The sequence below is a fragment of the Euleptes europaea genome, chromosome 2 (assembly GCF_029931775.1).
Source record: "Euleptes europaea isolate rEulEur1 chromosome 2, rEulEur1.hap1, whole genome shotgun sequence".
Classification (NCBI taxonomy): Eukaryota; Metazoa; Chordata; class Lepidosauria; order Squamata; family Sphaerodactylidae; genus Euleptes; species Euleptes europaea.
In genome coordinates, this window is record NC_079313.1 from 71,920,918 (window position 1) to 71,946,354 (window position 25,437).

General features: G+C 39.8%; 1 protein-coding gene across 1 annotated transcript in view; it reads left to right on the plus strand.

Moving 5' to 3' along the window:
- Positions 1 to 25,437, plus strand: part of FAF1 (Fas associated factor 1) — a 243,967-nt gene that overhangs the window by 212,718 nt on the left and 5,812 nt on the right. The window contains exons 16-18 of the mRNA XM_056844462.1: positions 1,546 to 1,626; positions 3,182 to 3,259; positions 10,428 to 10,643. Coding sequence (XP_056700440.1) covers positions 1,546 to 1,626; positions 3,182 to 3,259; positions 10,428 to 10,643 — 375 coding nt within the window. The remainder of the gene's footprint in view (positions 1 to 1,545; positions 1,627 to 3,181; positions 3,260 to 10,427; positions 10,644 to 25,437) is intronic.

Below are 25,437 nucleotides of genomic sequence, written 5' to 3' on the forward strand. Positions count from 1 at the left end.
TGTACTGCAAAAAGGTTGTTCTGCAATGCAACATTAAACTTAATTAGAACATAGTATTTAAAAAAAACCTCTGCAAATATTTTAGGTAGCTAAATCTCTTACTTAGATAAACAGTTTTCCATTGTCTAATCATGAACTTCATTAGAAGGTATGAAGCATCTGCGTAGGAAACTGTTCACTTTGAAATGTGGGTTTAGTTGTGGCATTTCACATCTTTGAGCCAAAGTAAGGCAGTCATGCATAATATATCTTTTACATTCCTGACATCCTTTTCAAAGTCCGTTCTAAAGAATAAAACTAAAAGTAAGGGAAATGCCCAAACTCTTTCTTCTTAGTGTCTATACTTGCCAACTTCTGCAAACCCAGCAGAGGTAGATTTACACTTCTCCCACCATTTCAGTCATTTTCACCATCCGTTACTGAGGAGTATACAATGCTGAAAGTGAAGGTGGGAAACTCAGGCCAGGGTTTTCAATATTTGTACTAATTTCAGATCTCATTTCTTAATGTATTTTGAAGCAAGGCCAGGTTTAAAAAAAACACGAATGCTAGAATAAAGACTTCTCGTTTTTGTTATTCTTCTGCGTTTGTCTGTTTCAGACTTAACTGATTTTCATTTGACCTATTTCAAAGCGAGTCTTGATTATTTGGGGGAAAATACTTTGAAACACTTCTGGTTAAACTAAACAAACCAAAAGCACATAGAGATTGTGGGTAAGATTAAAAAGTAGGACAGAAATATATTTCCAATATAAGGGATAAGCTATCTCCCAGAGAGGTAAAATCGCCTGATTTTTATGTTGTATTCCTTAATTGTTTCTTACAGAAAACATCACTTATGACCAGTAAAGTTATTCACATTATTATGTTGGATATATTTGATAACAAGGCAATTCAAGTGTTGGATATGTTTTAGATAATGGTTTCGTTAATGGCAATATAAAAGATATTTAAAAATGTACATTTTTGTATATAATGCTTATTCATGCCACAAAAGGTTTTTTTTTGTTAATTTAATTTGAAGTTGTACATAATTTTGCAGAAGGTGAGATATAGATTACTGGTCATTTGATGTAGGAAATAGGTATAACTAAATAGAAACCATCTTCGCTTCATTCAGCTTGATTTCAAATAAAAATTTTTGGAGCAGCATATTAATGCTATATAATCATACTACTGTGACAGCAGAACAGTGTAGTTTTATGTTAATTACAGCTGCATTTTCAGCAGACCAAACCAAATAATATTTGATGAGTTAATTCTAAACCAGAAGTCTTATTGAAAGACTGGGCAAGGCAGGGCCAGTCAATCAGGGACCTTTTTTCTTGGCTGAATACATTCTGTTTAAAAGCCTGGCTGTTTTGACAAACACAGAACAGGTAGACTGGTGGTGGGATGCAGGTAGACTGCATCCTTCTAGTTGTTAGGCCTGTAGTGCAAGAAGCAGTTGCATGAGAAATGAATATGAATATTATTACCACCTTGTATGAAGTAATATCGGGGTTCTAAGCTCATTTTTGGTCTGTCTTCCTTTTTCTGTCCCAGGATGAACGTGAGGCCCGAGAGAATGTGAAGAGAGAACAGGATGAAGCTTATCGAATCTCACTTGAAGCTGATAGAGCAAAGGTGTGTACAGTGCTATATCTCCTCCTCCTGCAATCAACTGTATATGAGAGTCTATGGTTGCATGGAGCCAGCACTTTCTAGAACTGACACAAATGAGGTTATTATCGCAGCTCTGAAAGTTGCTAACAGACCCAACAAAAGAGACAGTCTTCTCCTAGATTTCAGCAGGAATTGAATTCTTTCAGGGCTTGCTTATTTAAATATTGGCTTGGGCCCACTAGAGCTTTTCCATGGGCAGAAGGGTTCCCTCCTGTGGAATGTGACCTCCTGGTCCCTCTGCAGGAGCAGCATTTCAGAGGGCTTTTTGGCTGCAGTGGTGGAAGTTGTATTCTACATGGGGAAATTTCTCTGCCCATGTAAAAACTCCAGTGGATCTGAGCCATTGTCCACAAGCTGCCTAGCTTTGACACATTGTTAAGTAACCCTATATTTCATCTCTTCTTGACAATGACAGATGTTTTTCCAACCTCTTGAAATTATCCTCGTTTGCTCTAAGAGTATTGTGCTTGTGCTGGCAATATAACATAGTGTGTCTTGCCCAGAGCTCTGAATTTGAAGTTATTCAAGAGTTAATAAAGCTGTAGTCTAGCAAACAGGGAAGATTTCTAGCTCAGCCTTTTCTTTGACATACTACTTTTGCATATGCAAAAAGATATGTGCTTCTACAAGTGATCCCCCAAGTGCATTTGAAAGGTGAATACAGGATACAATCCTATGCACACAGACCTGTAAGCAAGTTCAATTGAACTCTGATCTACTTCCAAGTATATATTCATAGGATTGTGCAGATAGTCTTGTGAACACTATTTCATATGCCTTGAGTGAACTCGAACTTCACCAACTAACAAGAATACCACTTGAATCTTTTCTATATAATTTGTATTTTATGTCATCAGTAATTTGATGTTCCTAAATTTTGTCCACTGTTATGCTTAATGGACATCTATAAATTGTCCAACTTCCATCTACTTGCCAGGTGATCCAGTAGTTAATTTTTTGGGATAAAAGAATTTAATAGCAATAAGGAATGAGGCATGGGCATTTTGTACACTCTTCTGGGCATTGTTAGCTTCACAGGATAGAATAATACGTTGGCTTTTGAACAGTACACCTCCCCCCCCCCAAATCTCACCCAATAACCAAATCAATGAGTTCAGGTGAAGTAAAACATTCTAATTGGTATAAAATATATTAACCAATGTACATGCTGTTCAGAGGTACAAACAGGACCAAATTATCTGGTATATTCTTAACTGACATTGAAGCTTAACAAATAACCAATAGCTGTTGTAGAGTTTCCTTTTATATTATGCTTACTACTGATAAATGAAGGTATTTGGTAAATTCTTTTGGGGGGAGGGGCAGGATTATATTATGTTACTAGGTTTGCCTTTTTCCATCCTATCCTTCTTTGTGAATAGGTTTAAAAGAAGAGTTGCTTGCTACTTGAGAAGGACACATTTGGAAGAGTATGGAATGCTCAGTTGCAAGAGAAATTACGGCCATCAGCACATGTGAATGATAAATTCTGTCTGGTTTTTTCCTTGTTCCGTAGAGAGAAGCTCAAGAAAGAGAAATAGCAGAGCAATTTCGTTTAGAACAGATTAAGAAAGAACAGGAGGAAGAACGTGAGGTGAGACATTATATCTTTTGGTTCAGTTGTGGGTACAAAGGATGAATTTAAAGTGGGAAAAATAAAAGGAAGGACTTCAGAATTCATATTTCTGTTGGGAAATACTCTTGTGGTTCAGAAATCAGTGTTAGGGTCTCCGAAATATTTTTTTCACTGTGGTGGAAGAAGCAGGAGGAGACAGTGCAGAGGGAGTGTACATACCTGAAACCCATGTCTGATCCCCACACACATGCCAGTTTCAATATTAGAGAAAAATTAACTTCCAAAGAGGCTCTTATTTTGTATATTACTTCTGTGTATCACTTTTCCTTCTTTCTTTTTCTCTTTTCATCCCAGATTGTCTCATTACTTTCCTTAATAAATGTCTTGATTTCTTTTCTATAAATGATTTAAAGTATTATTATTAGTAATAATAATATTATTTAAATTCTGCCCTTTAGCCCCAAATTAAGGTACCTAAAGTGGCTAACACTCCAAAAACACAAAATAAATTCAGTGAAATTTGAAACAGCACTGTCCTAAACCATAGTAACACAATTACCAGCATTTTAAGAAATACTGAAATAAGGAAAACTGTCTCAGTCTGAAGACTGAGTACAGTTCTGGTCACCACACCTAAAAAAGGATATTACAGAGCTTGAGAAGGTGCAGAAATGAGCAACCAAAATGATTAGGGGACTAGAGCAACTGTCCTATGGGGAGCGGTTAAGACGCTTAGGGCTATTTAGCTTGGAAAGAAGGCGGCTGAGGGGAGACATGATAGAGGTCTATAAAATTATGCATGGTTTGGAGAGAGTGGACAGGGAGATGTTTTTCTCCCTCTCCCAAAATACTAGAACACAGGGTCATCTGCTAAAGCTGGAGGGTGAGAGATTCAAAACAGATAAAAGGAAGTATTTTTTCACACAACGCATAGTTAAATTGTGGAACTCCCTGCCCCAGGATGTGGTGATGGCTGCCAGCTTTAAGAGGGGAGTGGACATATTCATGGGCTTTAAGAGGGGAGTGGACATATTGGAGGAGAGGAGTATTCATGGCTATTAGTTAGAATGGATACTAGTCATGCTGCATACCTATTCTCTCTAGTATCAGAGGAGCATGCCTATTATTTTGGGTGCGGTGGAACACAGGCAGGATGGTGCTGCTGCACTCATCTGGTTTGTGGCTTCTTAGAGGCACCTGGTTGGCCACTGTGTGAACAGACTGCTGGACTTGATGGGCCTTGGTCTGATCCAGCAGGGCCTTTCTTATGTTCTTATTTTCTTAAGACACACAGCTTAAGCTGTGAACCTCTGTGGAAGCTCATTCACCACAATTGTAAGAAATTACCTGGTTACTTTCCACTATTAAGCTTGCGGGGGGTATCTGTTCTGGGGTTTTTATCAGAGGGGAAGCTACATTTGCACAACTATGATTAGCTAGGGTTTGTGCCAATCACAAAACTATTTAGGTTGCTAACATCCGCCCCAGTATATAAAAAAAATCTAACATAAATTCCAAACAAATGAACGTACCAGGAAAAGCACAAACTGCATTGAATAGAAAGAAGTAATCAGGATTTCTTCACAGACTGTCTTTATGTGATGAAACTGGGGGAGGGGGAAAACAGCAGAGTTCACTCTGTAGTCAAAAAACTTGTGCTCCTTCCTGATCACAAGCACATCTCGACTTTACTCCGACTTTGTAGAAGCAAAAAATTATTATTGCTGCAAAGATGGATCCCAAATAGGGTTGCCAACCTCCAGGTACTAGCTGGAGATCTCCTGCTATTACAACTGATCTACAGCTGATAGAGATCAGTTCACCTGGAGAAAATGGCTGCTTTGGCAACAGGACTGTATGGCATGGGTGTCCCCTCCCCAAACCCCACCCTCCTCAGGCTCTGCCCCAGAAACCTCCCGCCAGTGGCGAACTTGATGCTTGGCCTGGGGGAGGTTGAGGCAGGGTATGCTTGGAGGATTAAGCTAAGCAGGTCTGGGTATGGTCAGTGCCTGGATGAGAGATCTTCTGTGGGGTACTGTGGATGCTGCCTTGAGCCCTGTGGTGGAAGAAACTCCATATATAAAAGAAAGCAATCCATCAGGAGTTTCCTTTCCGGTTATTGCTGCTGGGGTCAGAGTCCTGATGCCCACGTTTATGCAACTGGAATGGTCTTACATAAGTTTTAAGGTGCAAACGTGTCCTGTAGGACATAGCAGGTGACACAACCAAATGGAATTCATATCGGCCTGGTATAGTTTCTGACCTTAAAACACTTCTACGACATAGAAAGATTGCTGTGCTTTATTTATTCTTTTCACAATCCTGACAGTCAGGCTGTCCAAAAGATCCCTTTGGCATACATCTTACAGACCTGGCAACTGCCCTATTGAAAGTTTTATTTACTTATTTGGTCAGTGCTGGTGTTTTGCAAGAGATGCTTTCTTATATTCATTAAAACATGACAAGAACTCAAAACTTAAGAAACCCAGAGAATTGTGTATTTCCCCTCATCTTTGTTTTATATCTTTATATCTTGTATCTTTATATCTTTGTATCTTTATACATACAAAACAAAGATGAGGGGAAATGCACAGTTATCTGGGTTTCTTAATTTTTGAGTTCTTGTGCTGAGCTTAATGGGGGGAAATAGCAAATGAGCATATAGTTAATGGTGTCCTTCTGTTAATGTGCACATAGCCACAATAGCAGTGCTCAGATAAAATGCTAGTTAAATCTCTATATCTTTAAATAAAAAAGTTCTGCTGTGTGCACTTAATTTCTTTTCCCTCTTTAAGTTACTTTCTGAATAGATGGAATATTTCTTCTGTAATATTGTGCTATTAATCTGGGTTTTGGACACAATGGCCTCTTGGAAACTGTTTTCTTACACAAAGCTGCAAAACCAGTCCTCATTTCAACCTGTAACTGGCCTTCCTCATTTCAATGCAAATTGCAATAATGAAAAGAAAATAAGATCTATTTGTATAGCAAGACAAAAGCATTGTTAACAATGCTGTTTACTAACACTCCCCATGTTCAAGCGTGCAGATTACCTGTATTCTATTGTTGTGAAGTAGTGTTTGCTTACATAAGGGACTTTATGTTCAGCATTTCTATTTGAGATCCAGTCACTCATCTATTCATATACTGAATATCTCTTTTTCATCAACAGTACACCAACCCCAGGAGTTGTAAACTTTATTCTTCCCATCATTGTTCTTTAAGTTAGTCCTCTACCGTGGAATATCCATTGTAAATAGCCATTTGCTGCTAAAGCACTAGAGACTGGTTACTTTAGACAGGGTGGAATGCTTTGCACAATGAAAATAGCTCTAATGAGCTACTGTTGTTTATTTTTCTCTGGTATAATTGCTTATGTTCAGTAAATAATGTTGCATCTGTTGTGCAGTAATGGGAAATGTCAAAACAAAAAGATAGAAAGCAGGTGCTTGTGGAGAGAAAATAGAAAGGCAATAAAAACTAAACTATTTTTGAAATGTGGAGAGCATTGAATCGATAAAAGAACAAAAGGAATAACAAATTAAAGTGTCTTTGTGTGTTGCTTTGAATTTCAAATTCCAATAATTACTGATAAGATTCTCTAATAGGAACTAGCACATCAAACAACCTTGTATTTTAGCTCTTATATCTGTAAGAGGTTTTGAAATTGGGATTGGGGGGAGAACGAATGGCAATCCAGAAAAATTTAAGCATGCCTAAGGCCCATTAAAATCAGTGGAATTTCATGGCTCAGCTGATGTAATTGTATGATCAGGCTGAAGTCCTGTGAATACTTAACTGGAAGTAAGCCACTGAAATAAATGCCTTCTGCAAAAACAGGCAATTTCAGAGAGATTTAGGCATAACAAAATCTCTTTGTTTGCTGTAAACTAGTGAAACCTCTGACATAAATTTGTAATACAAAAGTTAAACACATAGCTTGTATTGCTCGTTCAGAAAGTCAGCCGAAACTGTGGATTAAATGTGGGATTCTGGATGATAGTCATTACATGGAAGTAAGCCCCGCTGACTTCAGTAGGAATATCCTCCTCATAGGTATGTTTAGAATCACAGTCTGAAACTTGAAACATTACATCTTACTGATATAGCAGAGAACAATACATTGAAATGACCTGGTTGGCAACACAGATGGTTTTTAAAACCATCTATTTTATTTAAAACACTCTCTGATTTCCAGTCATGTAGACATACAGCCCTTATGTATACAAAGAATACCTATGCTGGTTCCACATCGGGTGAGAAAAGCCACCCCCACTGCAAAAGCAGCCACAAGCGGGATGGAGGCTCTTGTGGCTGGAGTCCACATTTCCCATCCCCACATGGCTTGCCATTCGTTCCACCCCTCCCCACCCCTTTCTTCCTCATCCTGCTGTTACAAAAGGCCCCATTTTACAAGAATCTTGCCACTGCCCCCCCTCCCCCAAGAGCCTGGAAATTCTTTTTTCCCCCAGCAGCTGAGCCTACTGAAAGGAGGGGAAAGCTGGAACATAGTGCCGCCATTTTGAAAGTCGCACTAAACTCTGCCCCCTTCACAGATTGGGTATGGGCAGAGCTTTCACGTGGCCTCTGCCTTCAGCCAGCTTGCTGTTTCCCTTTTATGTCAGAGCAAAGGAGGTTTTTCTTTGTTCTGGCTTAAAAGGGGAAAGCCCTGGGAGCCCCACAAGCCAAGCTTGAAAAGAGCACAGAATCATGTGTAAGCTCCTCAGTAAAGTGGGGGCATGCTATTTTCCTCCTGAGTAAAGATCCTTGTGAGAAAACAGCCATGCACAGAATCTGGATGGGAGTCTTCGTTCAGACAATTTTAATGCAAAGTTTCAAGTCAAATACAGATGTCTGCCTTTCTTATCCACTATGTTTTCTTGGAAATGGTCAAGAATTTTGCCTAGAGAGGAGGTTACAGGTTTTCCATAAATTAATTTATTTGTGTAAATATTTAATGCTTTTTTATTTTTATGCATTAAAAAGCAATTTGGCACTTGACAATTATTCCCTCAATCAAAATTTCCTAAGCCCTTTCTGTTCAACAATTAAATTATCTATCACCACTATGCAGTAAACTATAGGTTTAATAATGTACTATAAGAGGAGGATTTATTTTAATTAGTTGTTTTGTGGGCTGTTATTAAGAAATGAATGAAGATGGATGTGTCATTGAGATAAAAAATCATAGAACTGTCATGAGGAAAAGAACTTCCTCCTGAAACAGGAGGACAGGCTATAGACAGTGATCAAAGTCCTTTCCTAGAAGGGGAGAGAATAAGGTGACAGAAGGTTGAGGTGGTAGAATGTACTGCATCACATGACTGCATGGGGAGGATCGTATTTTTAATTATCCCTTTTGCTAACACCTCCTTGCAAATAGAAAACCAGCAGAAGAGGTGAAAAGGTTTCACTAGAACAGTGATACTCACTCAGTGGCTTGGGAGCCACCTGTGGCTCTTCTGAGCATTCCCCCCCCCATGTGGCACCCACCCCCGTGTTCCAGGAAAGTGGGAAGTACATCACCCAGTAGGGCTTGTGGTTGGTGAGTGGTTTGCACTTCTGGAGAGATTGTAGGACAGGTAACCTGCTGCCTTCCTTGAGGTGAGGGCCTTGTGCCATGGATAGAAGTAAAGGGACCAGTCTGCTCCATTAACCCCCATCCTTCTCCACAGCCTCTGCATTCTCATCCCAGCACCTGGGCTGCTGCCAAGAGAAGAGCAAGCTGGCTGTAGAGGAAAAGAGTGTAAAACCACCACCACTACCATCACAGTGACCAGAAAAAGAAAAAGCTGGCCACATTGGGGTGGTGGTGGTGGGTTTATTCCCCTTTCTCCATGGCCAGCTTGCTCTCCTCTGAGTTCCTTGGCAATCTCTTAGCATTCTTACTTTCTTGCCTGATCTGCATGCTGAGGAGAGTGCAGAAAGCTGAGAGAGAAGCCCTTCTTCTCACTCCGGATACACAAGGGCTGGGTAAGGTTCAGCAGTGGTGTGTAGAGACAGCTCTCCATGCACAAAGGTACACTGTATCATTGAAATGGTTACAGTTATAGTTAAATGTTTAATGTTAATAATATATTATTGCATTATGTGTTTGGTGTGGTGGCACACGGGGAATTCAGTAGTCATGTGGCTGTTTTGGTTGTCAGTAATTGTGAATGTGACTCTCCATGACGTGTGGAGTGAGTGCCACTGGACAAGAAACTTTCCCCCCAATGTCCTAACTACTACTACTACTACTACTACTACTACTACTTCCTCTTCTTCCTCTTCCTCTTCCTCCTCTTCCTCCTCTTCCTCCTCCTCCTCCTTTAGGTAATAGAGAAATTGTATCCCCCATCATCTGTAATGTGAAATGTTACAGTCCATCATTTTCCCCTGGTTCTGCTTCACTGACTCAGATCATTAGTCTGTTTGCCCAGTATTATCTACTGTGACTTTTGGTGGCTCTCTGGGTCTTCAACTGAGATTTGTTGCTGCATGAAACCCTTTAACTGGATATGCCAGGGATTGAACTTGGGGTCTTATGTATGCACTTGACTACTGAACTGTGTCCGTTCAAGTGAAATGGAGTATATGTGTAGGCCTGGCTGTTGAATTGGTAAACTGATGCTGCTGAGGACAGGAGACCCACAGGAATACCATGGGGGGAGAATTGGTTGTCTGCACTAGGAGGGAGAAATTGCCAAAAATCATCCCATCAGCTGAAATCCTCCAGTCCATCCAACCCCAAATCTCCCAGTTTTATCTCCGAGGTCTTTTCCTGTGGGAGCAGGGAAGCAAGGACCCTGCAGTCCAATCTGGTAGCCTGATAGCACCATTGCCATGGAGATGGGGTCCAGTATGTTCCAAGGTACAGAAGTCCTAACCAGGCCTAAATACCTAGGCACTGAATGTCTGATGAAATCTAAGTGCCCAGAGGGTGTTGCAAGATATAGATCCAGCCACTATTAGCAAGAGTTTGCCAATCCCTCCCCTGACATGAGCTTAGACTACTGGAAGGTTCAAAAGACTTGAAGAGAATGCCTTTCTGACTACAGAAGCTGAGACACCAACTTAAAATGAATCAGATGGTAATCTCTTCTAATATGTCATTTTCAATTACACAGCGCTGAAATAAAACAAAAAAAGTGCACCCGGCTGCTTCACAGCAGAACATGAAACTGATTTTTTTCTCCTTCTTCAGGCTATTAGGCTATCTCTAGAACAGTCTTTGCCTCCAGAGCCAAAAGAGGAGAGCCCTGAATCAGTCAGTAAGCTGCGCATCCGGACACCCAGTGGAGAGTTCTTTGAGCGACGTTTCCTAGCCAACAGCAAACTGCAGGTCGTCTTTGATTTTGTAGCTTCTAAGGGATATCCTTGGGAAGAATTCAAGCTCCTAGGGACTTTCCCCAGAAGAGATGTAAGTAAATTAATGTTCTTTGGCATACTTATTCCATTTATTTATCAAATAATGGTTGATTCACCCAACAACTTATTAGTTGTTATGAGTACTCCAAATGTATAACAGTTAAATTTCCTTGTGACGTGATTCCTTGCGATGTGACATCTGATGTTCTACAGTGATGATCATGATATGGTACAACTGGATTAACACTGTTTCCTATGCTGTTAAGGAGCCATCGTCTTAACTGAATCGTTCCCAAGTGTAAGGATAGAGATGCAGAACACTTTTTTCATTCTACCAGGAGTGGATTGGGAAGGCAAAATGGCTAAGGGGAAAGGGCTACCATGCCTCCATGCCAGGGCTGGACTAACCATTAAGCAAAATAAGCATCAAGGGAAGGGGGGCACCACAGAAATTTTCCACTGTCAGATTTTTCATGGACCATATTGTGCAAAACTGCAAATGGTTCAGCTGAACCAGGGTCCACAAAAAGTAGGAGAAAATTTTCCAAAGATAAATAAAGTGGAAGTATACAAAAAATAAACTTTATTTTCCATCTTACTGTAAGTTTTGTTTCATTTTAAAAAATTATTTGATGGTTTATTATTGTTTATATTTTGAATTACATATATATGGGGGCACCAAAATCTTTTAAGTGCTTAGGGCCTCTAAAGGTCTTAATCCAGCCTTGCTCCATGCCCCTATCCAAAGGAGAAAGAGCTGGCTGTGGGACAGTCCCAGGCAAGGTGAGGAATCTCTCATCTTGTGTGGGGCCAGCCTGAGTGAGGCCAGCCTCATCTTGTGCGAGGGCAGCCCAGGTGAGGCAAGGTGAGTCCTGTCTTGCACCAGGCATACCCAGGCAAGACAGCCCCTGCAGAGGGGAGCAGCTCCCAGCCCAACAGCTCACCAGGACTTTCCCCAGTGGCCCCTGCATTGCACTTGATTCGAGCATAGCTGATGATGTGGCTTGCTGCAGCTTGATGGTTTCCATATGTGTTCTGCAAGATCTGACTTTTGCAGTTTAGATTTTTAGGTGCGAAGAACAAAAAAACTTTTAAGAAAGGCATTGTTGAATGAAAAGAAGCCTTCTCACATATTTACCTGAAAACGGATTTCAGCCCCAAATTGATTGCCACAGTTCTAGCGTTTGATGTATTCGCACAGTGAGACCAGAAGTGGTCCATATTTCGAATCTTTCCATGTTTTTGAATATTTTGGAATTTTTGCATATGCATAATGAAATATCTTGGGGATGGGTCCCAAGTCTAAACACAAAATTCATTTATGCTTTATATACACTTTATACACATAGCCTGAATGTAATTTTAAACAATATTTTTAATAATTTTGTATATATTGAACTATCAGTGGCACTGCTGAGGGCCTGTGACTAATGCCTGTATGCCGGCTCTGGTTTTCGGATCAGTCCGGATATCAGATGTCCGGATATGGGATACACAACCTGTATAGAAATCCACACTAAAGAAAATTACTGAGAAACAAAGAAGATACATTTCTGCTCTTCTTGTTCTTTAATCTGCACCCCAACTAAGGAGCCATCCAATCACAGATCACTGTACTGGACGAGAGTTCTAACAAGAGTTTTAAATTTTGCTTCCTTTTCCTTCAAAACCTCTCTATAACATGTCCCTCAGAGGAAAAGATTCTCCTATTACTGGAGAAATCAGACTTCTTAAGGTGCTGCTGTATTTTTTTTTTAAATATGAGAATCTGTAATCCTGCAGAACAGCTGTCTAATTAAGTCCTGAATACCATTTTTCCAGTCTGGATGAGGGTGATCTGCTGCCGTAATGTAGCATCAGATAGTTCCTTTTAATTACAAAGTTAAGGGTCTCATCCTGCAACACTGAGTCTTTCCTGAAAGGTACTGAGGATTTTAACTTTGACAAGCTTTTATAGGGAGCTGAGGACACTCCAGGACTAATCTCATAAGATGCTGCCTGATTAAAGAGTTGTAAATGTTAACCGTTTCTTAAACGTGATGAAACATCTGTGTGCTGGCGAACTGAGTTTCCAATCAATCCTATAGCATCATTGTGTATTTATTTATTAGTTTATATCAATCTGGAACTCACTGTTTCCTTAGTTCTCAGGGTTAGCAGTTGTATTTTAAGTCAGGCTAAAATGTATAAATATAACAACCCTCACCAATGGCTTTTGGCACATAAGCAAGCCCCTGATGGTATAAAGTCTACAGGAAAGGAATTGAATTTAAAATATGTAGTTGTATGAAAGTCCATTGGTCCATCTAGCTCAAATATTATCTCCTCTGACTGGTAGCAGTTCTCCAGAATTGGCACTCTCCCATAGCAGAATTGGCACTCTTGGGGTCTTAGTAGACCAAACACTGAACATGAGTCAGTAGTGTGATGCAGTAGCTAAAAAGGCAAATGCGGTCTTGGGCTGCATCAACAGAAGTATAGTGTCCAGATCACGCGAAGTGATGGTATCGCTTTACTCTGCTCTGGTTAGACCTCACCTAGAGTACTGTGTTCAGTTTTGGGCTCCGCAATTTAAGAAAGATGTAGACAAGCTGGAATGTGTCCAGAGGAGGGCAACAAAGATGGTGAGGGGTCTGGAGACCAAGTTCTATGAGGAAAGGTTGAAGGAGCTGGGTATGTTGATCCTTTGAAATGTGGTATTGGAGGAAAGTTTGACATACTGTGGACTGCCAAAAAGACAAATCAGTGGGTTCTAGATCAAATCAAGCCTGAACTGTCCCTAGAAGCTAAAATGACTAAATTGAAGCTATCATATTTTGGTCACAATGTGAGAAGACAAGACTCACTGGAAAAGATGACGGCATCAGGAAAAGAAAAAGACCCTAAATTATAAGGATTGAATCTATAAAGGAAGCCATGGTCCTCAGTTTGCAAGACCTGAACAAGGCAGTTAACGATAGGACATTTTGGAGGACATTGATTCATAGGGTCTCCATGTGTCAGAAGTGACTTGATAGCACTTAACACACACAAAAATAATTGTCCCTATAATTCAGTTTTCTCAGTTCCTGTTTATTACTTGATAATTTCCATATCAAAATGAGAGAGGCACCTACAAAAAGGAAGTGTTTGTGCTTGTTGCATTTATTTTATAATTCTTTTCAAAGCAGTAAAGAAAATGTTCTGTAATGCAAATGAGTTGGTTCTTGCAGATAATCTAATGTGCCAGTGAAGGAATCCCATTATCTGCTAATTAGGTGTACCTCCATCTAAGCATGTAATCTCATTTTCCGCTGAACTAAATGGGGGAAAGCCATTCAGTGATGGCTGCCATGTTATGGGTCTTCCATTTTCCAGGAAGCAAACTGAAATAAAAGTTTTGCATCTACAGCATGATGATCTTATATCTAAATGTTTGAAAAGATTCATCTCTTAACAGTTTGAACACAGTATCGGAATAATGTTACCACCTCCTATAATAATGTTTTTAAAATGTAAGCTTGTTATTAACTGGTCTCTAGGGTGTTGACTTTGCTTTTCCTTTTAAAAAGAAGGGCATTCTACTAAGTTAGACCTGACATTCCTATGATGCTGCTGGAGTAAATTTTGTACTATGGAATAAAGAATTGTTGTATAAATCTCTTGTATGGACACAGCCTGCAAATTTCTGATGTCCCAATGGTCCTCCCAGTTTAATTCGGTTTCTATAGTAGCATTCTGGTAGATCAAAAAGAAAGTATCTGGTCACTCTTATCAGTCACACCAAATGAAGATAATCACTCCAATCAGTTAACTTCAGCGTTGCCAGGTAGTATGTGAATGGATTTGGCATCCAAAATAGGAGTATAATACGCTGATGCAGCTGCAGTAGCAAGGCCAAGTGGCAGAGCAGAGTGCTATTGGACAGTAGTATTTAATGCTGTGCCAGATATTCGGGACAAACATTTTTGGTGTGAATAAGGAGATTTTGAAAGGGACCAAAACAGTCACAGAACTTTCCCAAAGCTTACCATTTTGCTCCTGTATGCTGCCCCTCCTGGCAGTAGCTTTAGTGCCATGCTTTAACTAAACAGTGTTTTTCCTGTTGGCTGAGTGATTCAAGCTGATCAGAGATCAGGTACACAGAGTTATAATGGTGTTTTCCACATAGAAACCGGCATGCACAGTTTTCTTTTTGTTTCTGTGGCTACCAATGCAGTAAAGCAGCCATGGTGCTTCCACAAGGCAGGTTTCTAATAGTTTCCCTCCCTAGTCCGCGGAAGTGGTCATTTACCACCACCAGGGCTTTGTCCTTTTTTTAAAAATGGCAGTTGAATATTGGTAGATCCATATAACTTTATATCCATATGTGTAACTATTTCCCAGTTTTCATTTTTTACAAAGTAAGACTCTATCCCCCTTTCATTGCAGAGATATGCCTTTCACCTTATATCTCCTTAATGAAAGCAGTTAGAGATTTACTTTTTTTTAAATTAAAGCCAGGAACTCAGAGGACCTGTTACACATAACATTATACTGATATACCGAGATTCAAGTTGCCAATTAAGAAGGGGGAAAAAGCCCTCCAGTGGTGGGGAAGAAAATGGCTGCTGTGGGGGAAATGGTTGCTATAATGACAGGCACCAGAAAAATCCAAACTTGCCCACCCATATGGCAGACACCCAGGCTTTGCTGTAACCTTTCCCCAAAATTTGGAACAAACCAGGTTTGGGAAAGATCAGGGAAATGTCAGAGAAACCCCGGGAGGTACACGAATGTACCACAATGCCGCAGGGAAAAACAGCACTAAATTCAGGGCAAATGACCTGTGTGGAAATGGCCAACATCATGGCACCACCTAGCCAAATCTGTTTGGTTAAATGATGACAATAACAAAGGCAAAAAAAGCCTACACATTGCCCTTGCTCTGAGTGGAGGAGGAAAGAGTATGTGTCATCTTACTGCTGTGGCAACTAGTCTAATGCTTACTCCTCCATATTCAGCTAAGGAGATTTAGGAGTGAAAGTAGATTTGTGTACATGTGCATGCACACACACATAGTGCTTTCTGAATCAGAACACCGGCCTAAAACAAATGTATGGAAGCTTGCTTCTACTCTGGAATCTCCTTAACGTGATCAAGAGGTGGCTCAGTGGTAGAGCATTGCTGGCATGCAGAAGGTCCTGCGTTCAGTACCCAGCATCTCCAGTTAAAAGGATCAGGTGGTAGGTGGCGTGAAAGGCCTCTGCTGCTGCCAGTCTGAGTAGAAAATACTGACTTTGACAGACCAGTGGTCTGTTTCAGTATAAGTAGGAATGCCAGGCCTCCTGTCTGGGGTGGAGGGTGAAAACGTGCCAGTATTGCACCAGCGCACATACAGCACTTCTGGTGAAAACTGGAAGTGACATTGTGGATGCTCTAGCATTTTGCAAAAACTCTATGGTAAGGGTTTTGCAAAATGCTAGAGTGTCTGTCCAAGAAGTATCTTTTGAAGAAGAACCTACAGTTTTAGAAAGTGAAGTGAAAGCTGCATTGAGAGCAATCAGGAGAAACAAATCACCAGGAGAAGATGGGATATCAATAGAGCTATTCCAAGCCACAGAAACGGAGTCCATCAAAATCTTGACAAGAATATGCCAACAGATATGGAAAACAAAACAATGGCCCACAGACTGGAAACGATCCATTTATATTCCAATTCCCAAGAAAGGAGACATCAAAGATTGCAACAACTATTGGACCATTGCATTAATTTCTCATGCAAGTAAAGTGATGCTCAAAATCCTACAGCAAAGGCTGTTACCATATATGGAACGAGAAATGCCTGATGTTCAAGCTGGTTTCAGAAAAGGAAGAGGCACTAGAGATCATATTGCAAATATATGCTGGTTACTGGAGCGTATGAGAGAATTTCAGAAGAAAATCAGCTTGTGTTTCATAGATTACAGCAAAGCTTTTGACTGTGTGGATCATGAAAAGCAATGACTGGTTTTAAAGGAAATGGGTGTGCCACTACATCTGATCGTTTTGATGCGCAACCTGTACTCTGGACAAGAGGCCACAGTTAGAACAGAATATGGAGAAACGAAATGGTTTCCAATTGGCAAAGGTGTCAGACAAGGATGTATTTTATCTCCCTGTCTCTTCAATCTATATGCAGAGCATATAATTAGGAAAACTGGATTAGTTTTAGATGAAGGTGGAGTGAAAATTGGAGGGAGGAACATTAATAATTTGAGATATGCTGATTACATTATTGGCAGAAAATAGTGAAGATTTGAAACAACTACTGCTGAAAGTTAAAAGAGAAAGTGCCAAAGCAGGACTACAGCTGAACATCAAGAAAACAAAAGTAATGACTACAGGAGAATTACACAACTTTAAGGTTGACAATGAGGAAATTGAAATTGTTCAAGACTTTCTATTCCTTGGCTCCACCATCAACCAAAAGGGAAACTGCAGCCAAGAAATTAGAAGGAGATTGAGACTGGGAAGGGCAGCCATGAAGGAGCTAGAAAAGATTTTGAAGTGTAAGGGTGTGACTCTGGCCACCAAGACTAGATTAATTCATGCCATCGTATTCCCTATTACTATGTATGGGTGTGAAAGCTGGACAGTGAAGAAAGCTGATAGGAAGAAAATAGATTCCTTTGAAGTGTGGTGTTGGAGGAGAGTGTTACGGATTCCGTGGACTGCCAAAAAAACAAATCAGTGGGTTATAGATCAAATCAGGCCTGAACTGACCCTAGAAGCTAAAATGACTAAACTGAGGCTATCGTATTTTGGTCACGTCATGAGACTACAAGAGTCACTGGAAAAGACCGTCATGATAGGAAAAGTTGAGGGCAGCAGGAAAAGAGGAAGACCCAACAAGCGATGGATTGACTCAATAAAGGAAGCCACAGCCTTCAATTTGCAAGATCTGAGCAAGGCTGTCAAAGATAGGACATTTTGGAGGACTTTCATTCATAGGGTTGCCATGAGTCGGAAGCGACTTGACGGCACTTAACACACACACACACAGAGTGTCTGTCATTTAACTTCCAGTTTTCACCAGAAGTGATGTAAGCACCTTAGTGTATCAGGTCCCATCCCCCGTTTCCTCTCCGGGGTTTACCGCTATAGTCTGGCAACCCTAAGGCATTTTCATGTATTCATTGTCTTGGATCCTGCCTAGATTCCCTCCAGCTGAAGGAGAGGGAATTTACCCAGATCCCTCCCATGACAGACCTCAGTGACAGACCCAAGCTGTTCCTCAGGGTCCCCCTTCTCCCTTGAACATCATTTTGGGGTGTGTTGAGCAGCATTTTGGGGTGTGTTGGGAGCCAGCGAAGTGTAGTGGTTAAGAGCGGTGGTCTGGAGTGGTGGACTTTGATCTGGAGAATCGGGTTTGATTCCCCACTCCTCCACATGAGCGGCAGAGACTAATCTGGTGAATTGGATTTGTTTCTCCACTCCTACACATGAAACCAGGTGGGTAACTTTGGGCCAGTCACGCTCTCTCAGCCTCATCTACCTCACAGGGTGTCTGTTGTGGGGAGGGGAAGGGGAGGTGATTGTAAGCCGGTTTGATTCTTCCTTAAATGGTAGAGAAAGTCAGCATATAAAAACCTCCTCCTCCTCTTCCTCTTCTTCTTCTTTCTAATGCATGACTGCAGAAATTATCCCCTCCCTCCTTGTGCCCGTGAAAATCTAGGTGGGATTCAGGACATTGTTACATTGTGCTGGCAGTTACGTTGTCTGCAAAACCAAAAGCGTTTGACCAATTTCATGAGCAATATACTTACGTTTCCTCTTCACCCACAAAACAAATACTGAAAAAGGTGCCTTGAGGGATATGAAACATTTACACGCACAGCCCATTGCATCTTAGTTCTAGTAGTAAGAGCTCCAACTATTAAATTTGCCCTCTTTTCAGGTGGAATTGGGCTGGGTGGCTCTTGTGATATGTCATGTCATTTCTGTTGAAAGCGGTTTTTTACTTGAGGGGTTGCAAGCCATTAATTCATTTTTAGCATGGTGTTTAAATAAGTAATAACTACAGACACTCACAGTGCATTCCTAATGAGAGTTACTCCAGTCTAAGCCCAGTGAAATGAATGGGTTTAGATTGTAGTAACTCTCCTTAGGATTGCACCGTCAGTGTACCAGAAACAGACCTAAGAATACTCCCTTTATCATAAAAATCCTGTCTCAAGTTATTGAAATTGGCTGACTTTTTTTTTAATACAGTGGCCTGAGTCCAACCATATTCCAAAGATGTAGGGACACTTACTTTTTCTTAAGAGGGGCAGCAATTTCTACCAGTTCCTCCCGTTCCAAGTCCCCATTGTGCTGTTTCAGGGGGTTCAATGACTCCAGGAACAAAATTTCAGGGGTTCAGTGGACTACCATGGGAAGGCGGAAATGACAGAAATGACCACTCCCTCTTAAGAAGTGAATGCTTATGCATCTTTGGAACTGCATGGTTAGATGCAGGCCAGTCTGTTGTGTTAGTGAACTTGTGTTTCAGTAGCAAAATATGTAAGTGATATTGCAATAAAATATTTTCATTTCTCCAGTAAATATGAATGCATTAATTCTTCTTTCTATATTGCAGTTTCTTACACAGTCATCCCTGGCTGAACAGTCAGTACCATACCCTATTGTAAATACAAACTTTTACAATAATGTAAATACTAAGATTAACCTTTTCTAGAGATTACTTGTATTTTTCAAAACAGCAATGACATTCCAAAGCTCTAAAGAACATGCAGTGACTAGTTACTGAAACTATCTTACTGACTGTACTGCCTTTCTACTGCGATTGCAACATGGCCCAGGTACTATATCATATATGTTTACTCATGGAAAGATAGATTAAAAAAATATAATTGACAATGATTATGGCTGCTGGCTATTCTAGAGTAGAAAAAATGACAACAGTTAATTTCTGTACGGTGGCAGAGTTAAAGGTGATCAAGGAAAACCCTTCTTCTAATGTCAGGGGTATTTTAGCAACTTGGTGATTGAAAAACATGCTGCATAGTTCACAGGTAACCTGTTATTTCGAGGTACTTTGCAAATTACAGAATTGAGCCGTGGTGGCAAAAGGAGGTTCTAAAACTAATTCCTTACTCCATCAGTGCACCTAATATGAAGCAAGTGTGTAACATGTCAGCTACACTGGAGTCATCAGTTCCGTTCCTAGAGAGGAAGGAGGAGAATGAACTATGGAAGCACCAGGGAATGGTGGTATACTTGATGCTTTCCATCTAGAATACCAGGTCCCCATCCCAGATGCTATTCAGTAACTCGAGGATCTTCTCTATAATTAGTGATGCTACAAGTTCAAATATATGGTGATATATTTTTGATTTTATTATGAGGCAAGCACCTGTGACCTGAAATTAGTATACCCTTCTCAATTAGAAAAACATTGTATTTCATGCTTACGCGCCACTCCTATGCCTGTGCGGTTGGCAAACATCAGATTTGGTGGCGAAGGCCAGTAGCCACTATACTCCTCAAAGGTAGCATCTTGTATAATATATCTCAAAGTGGGACATGCTATCATATAAATGTAATAACAACAATGCCTGTGCTGTGTTAACTAAGTTGTATCAAAAAATCAGCACGAGGGCTCTTATTAATAATAAACTATAAAATAAACTATAGAATGACTCACAATACGTTGGTGTCCCTTTACTAGTATAATTCCAAAAACATATGCAAAAAGTGTTGCTTCACACAATATAAGCACTTCCAACTCAGTTACTCATATAACAAAGAATGTCCAAACGGTAAAAGGGAAGTCCATAAAGACAGTCACACCGCTACCACCTTCCGCAGTCTGAGTCCGGGATTTCACAATGTGCTGCGGGACGAGGTGAAAGAAAAATAAACACAAACAAAGAACGCCCCAGCCCCGGCTTTGTTTGTGCTTATTTTTGTTTCACCTCGTCCCGCAGCGCATTGTGAAATCCCGGACTCAGACTGCGGAAGGTGGTCGTGGCGTGACTGTCTTTATGGACTTCCCTTTTACCGTTTGGACATTCTTTGTTATATGAGTAACTGAGTTGGAAGTGCTTATATTGTGTGAAGCAACACTTTTTGCATATGTTTTTGGAATTATACTAGTAAAGGGACACCAACGTATTGTGAGTCGTTCTATAGTTTATTTCATAGTTTATTATTAATAAGAGCCCTCATGCTGATTTTTTGATACATCATATAAATGTCAGCTTTACTAAAATAAATGCGTTGTTGTGGGGAACGATCCAATTATCCAATTAATTTAAAAGCTCCATAGTCAAACCAGTCTTCTGAAAAATCCTATATGCCATTCAAGGCAATGATCTGTTTTGCAGGAGCAATTTTTAAAAGCCCTACAATTTCTAGAAGTAGAGCAAGAATGTCAGTGCAAAAATGTTGAACCAGCTTAGAAATCTCAGTAAAAAGCACACTTTTTTTAAGTGTTCACAGATTCCATTTGGAATTAGCTAATTAATCACAATTCAGGCTATGGGAAGTTAGCCCATTGCTATCAAAATGTGTGGTGTTGTGATCCACAGTGCAGTGGGTGTGTCGTAAAATGGTTATTTGACTTCTTTAGCAGATGTTCAGAGAGCTAGTCATCACTGGATAAGCTGAGCAGGGGGGAAAAACCTTAGTATCTGAGGGACAAGAAGTGTTACTGCTTCAAGTGAAGCTTGCTATACCCAATAGAATCTGAAAGACAGATGAAATTAGATACATACTCACCTCTCTTATTGAAAAGGTGATATGACATCTCTGAAGACCACTTGAGTGTTTGCAGCACATGGCTAGGGTTTTATATTGCATTTCGAACACATGACAAGTACCCTGGCGTGTCTTAACAGTGTGCACCTGCAGGTTTCCTTTGTAATCATAATTTAAGCCTGTGTTTTTCCTGCCCTGTGCTTCCTCTTTAAATGTACACCAGTGCAATCCATTTATCAGAGAATATGTCTTTTGCAGACTGTGTACTGGAGACTTAAGCTCTTTATTTACTGTATCTGGAAGCCTTAATAAGCTAAGACTTGTACAGTATTTCACATTTATTTATCTGAGCTGTAGCTTAGGATCAGGTGGCAGTTAAGTCACTTAAGGTTATTCAAATGCATCTAAAATGTTGCTTAATAATTCAGAACCAGTTTGCTCTGTTTAGAGTATTATGGTTTTTACAATCCCTTTAATTAGTCAATTCCAGCAGCAGTTTAAATAAACAAGGGGAGGAAAGCTCTCTTCCCTCCCCCTCAAAATGGTAGTTAAAATAAATTTAATCTAACTGAAAGAGTACAGTGCAGCCAGTCAAGGCAAGGATTTAGGGCCAGATTGTGTTTGGTGATTGCATGACTGAAAAAAAATAGTGGAAGGATTAAGAACACTTCTGGCCTCATCCTTCCTCCCTTTGCTAGATTTTAATTTGGGTTGCAAGCAGGCATTGATGCTGGATTTTTTTTGTAGTTTATGAAGTTGGGAGCTTAATGTGGCAGGAAGTAAGAGGATGTGTGGTATGCAAAGTGTGTTGTATTTCTGAATACAGGAACTGTGACTTGTTGGATTAGCCCGACCCATCTAGGCCAACATTCTGTTCCCCAATAGGGTTGCCAGGTCCCTCTTCACAACCGGCAGGAGATTTTGGGGGTGGAGCCTGAAGAGGGCGGGGTTTGGGGAGGAGAGGGACTTCAGTACCATAGAGTTAAATTGCCAAAGCGGCGATTTTTCTCCAGGTGAACTGATCTCTATCGGCTGGAGATCAGTTGAATTAGCAGGAAATCTCCTGCTACTACCTGGCAGTTGGCAACCCTATTCCCCAACAACTGCCAGCCAGATATCTCTGGAAGATATCTGGCTATAAAGGTGATGGCTAATCTTTTTTAGTTTGTTCCCCATGTCTTGTACTAAGATATGTATTGCCTTTGAAAATAGAGTTTCAGTTTCATATTCATGGATAATTGCCATTGATCTAGTTTCCATGGATTTGTCTGAATCTCTTATAGCTATGCTACACAATTATGTTTTAGGGTAGTGATTTTCTTATGTTACATATGCACTGTGTGAAGTAATTATTCCTTTTGTCCATCCTGAATTTACTAAGAGTCAGTTCCATTGGGTGACCCCAAGGTTATTTCTAGTAAGTTCTGAACGACCGAAAAGTTTCTTGCTGCACCCTTTCCATGCCATTCCCAGTTTTATATTCTTCTATCATGTGTCTCCCCACCCCCTGTCACTCCCCTCCAAATTACTGTGGAACTTTGAAAGCAGAAAAAGCATATTGAATAGTTTTGTGCTGAATGCTCGAGTAGGCATCTTCATTTGATAGCAGTTTCTCAGCAAATGACCAACCAGGAATGGTGAACACTACATGCAGCTGTCTACAAGATAAAAGTATTCTGTTCAAATACACCACTGTTGTTTCCTCCTCTTTGCCTCACCCCTCCAGTTTCACTACAGCCCTTTCATATGGTTTCAAACTTTATTTGATGAGTATGTTTCCTGAACAAATCTAGAGGATACTGGGGGAAATTGCTTCTTTTAATCACCTGTTAAACCTTCCAAGCTTTTTGGTGTGGAGGGGAGAGACTGAATAAGCATGTTTTCTCATGCTTAGTATGTATTTTCTGAATTTTTGTTAGAAGAAAGAAAATCTAGTAGCAAAATGCCAAGAAATAGCCTTGGCAACATTAAGATGTTAACATTGCTGTGTCTGCTAACTAGAAATTTAATGATCTCCTGCTGTTTTGGTAATTGGACAAGTAAATGCATCTTAATAAGGCTCTGATCCTCAAAGTCATCCTTCAGTCCGAGTCCTGTTCATTCTGATGGGGTTGCGCTGCCAGAATTCTTTAAGAATCTGTAAATTAGTACAGCATTTTTATATACATGTTATTGATTTAATCTGTATATCAGTCAGTCATATTGTAGCATCTGGGCCTGTCATGTTCAGTATTCTAAATCTTTTAGAAACACTTCACTATGTTGTTAATTATAAATGTTGTCTTCAAATTAATAGGGAACCCCTTAATATGCAAACTATATCCTGTGCCTGGCATCTCAAACTGTCATTTTGATAAGAGTATGGCACATGTAGTCCAGAAGAGTTCAGTAAGTTCATTTACCACTTTGAATATTTTGCTGTTCTGAGAACAGTGAGGGAAGAAAAGGTTTTCTCAGTCTTACTATGTAAGAACTAGGTAAAGTGTATGCAGAATTTGATGCTCTTGAACAACCTTTAGAGGAAAGAGTTTTAATGGAGATAGCTGATTTTCAGAATTCGAAGTGAGCTGAAAATGCGCATAACTCAATTGGTATAACCCATTAACTTCTTAAAATTAGATTTTCAATTAAATTTGAGTTAGAACTGTCTTCCTTGAAAGAGTTTATTTCTGGTGGCACTGTTGTAAGCAGTCAGCATGAGAAAAGTAGAAGTTGAATATCCTAAGAATATTACCTATATTGAAGTAGTGTAGTAAACATTTAAGTATTTTGTTTTATCCATTGAAATGTGATTGCTTGTCTTTAAAAACATCAGATCTCTTGAATTTTAATGACTAATTTGTCTTAAAGCATTATATTATGAACAGGACCAAGAACTTTATAACATCTTTTTATTAAAGTACAGTGTATTCTTTTTCCTTTGTATTACTTTGTGAAATTAATAAGTGCAAACAAAAGTCATTTGCAGATTAGTGTAAATATCCAGATCAAATGGCAGACCTCTTCAGTATACATATTGTGTGTAAGTGTTTGGACCCTTTTAAAAGCTCTTAACTATAGAACCCTATTATCCATAGAGATTATTATTTATCAGGTAGAATGGATTCACTGTTCCTGTTTGTGTCAGAACAGTGATAAAACAGATTTTAAAAGAGATTTAGCACTTCACCAGGTGTGCATTTAAGTGATTTCCACGGCATTTATACCTTGGTAAGAGGGATTATGAAGAAAGTTAAAGGATTCTTTGTCCACTAGATTCATCAGATTAATTCATGCGTGTATAAAAGGCAAAGGAAATTTGCCCTGCTTGAGAACTGGATCTTGTTCTAGGATGTAAACACAAGTAATAAGAGTGATCCTTGTTACTCATGTTTTACTTATAATAATTGTATATTCATATTATTGGTTTAAATGACCTGCCTGGTTGTCTTGCTATTAACTCACCTTCCATTTTTCTCCTAGTGTCACAGTGTGGGTAAAGAGCTATGTTTACTAAACAGTCAAATTCCCTTGTACATGATGTTATTATTTGAAGCAGTATGTAGGGTCAGTTGAGAGGACATACAGATATGTCATTGTATTGGAAGAGGTACTGGAAATATATTTGAATTCAAATCTACAACACCAACAGTGCAATCCTATGCATGTTCAATGGGGCTTGCTCCCAGGTAAATAAGCATAGGATTGCCCCCTATCAGATCTGGAAAACAAGTAGAACCATAATCCACTGAAAGTGATTGGTCTACTGTTGATTTAATGGCACCAAGATTCCAGCCTGTGTTGTCTGCAGTACACAATAGCTTTATCTGCAGTCATGATGCTGGGAAAGATTGTCAATATAGGGAAACCCTATCCCCAGATTGTGGTTGTCTATCCAGCAGAAAAGGTGGGCCAGTGAGGATATATCAGCTCTTAGCTTCCCAGAAATTTCAACGTTCAGAAATTTCTTTTTGTGTTTTCACCCAACACAGCTATTATTGTCTTACAATAATAACACCTAATAGGCTGAAACTTGACTACAAAAATTGGAATAATTTTAGTTATTTTATTTGACAATCCATTACCTCTGTAAATAAAAACATTCATTTCAAGTGATGAAGCCTGTTGCTATTACATAGTCATTTTCCCTCAAAAAAAAGTGGTGG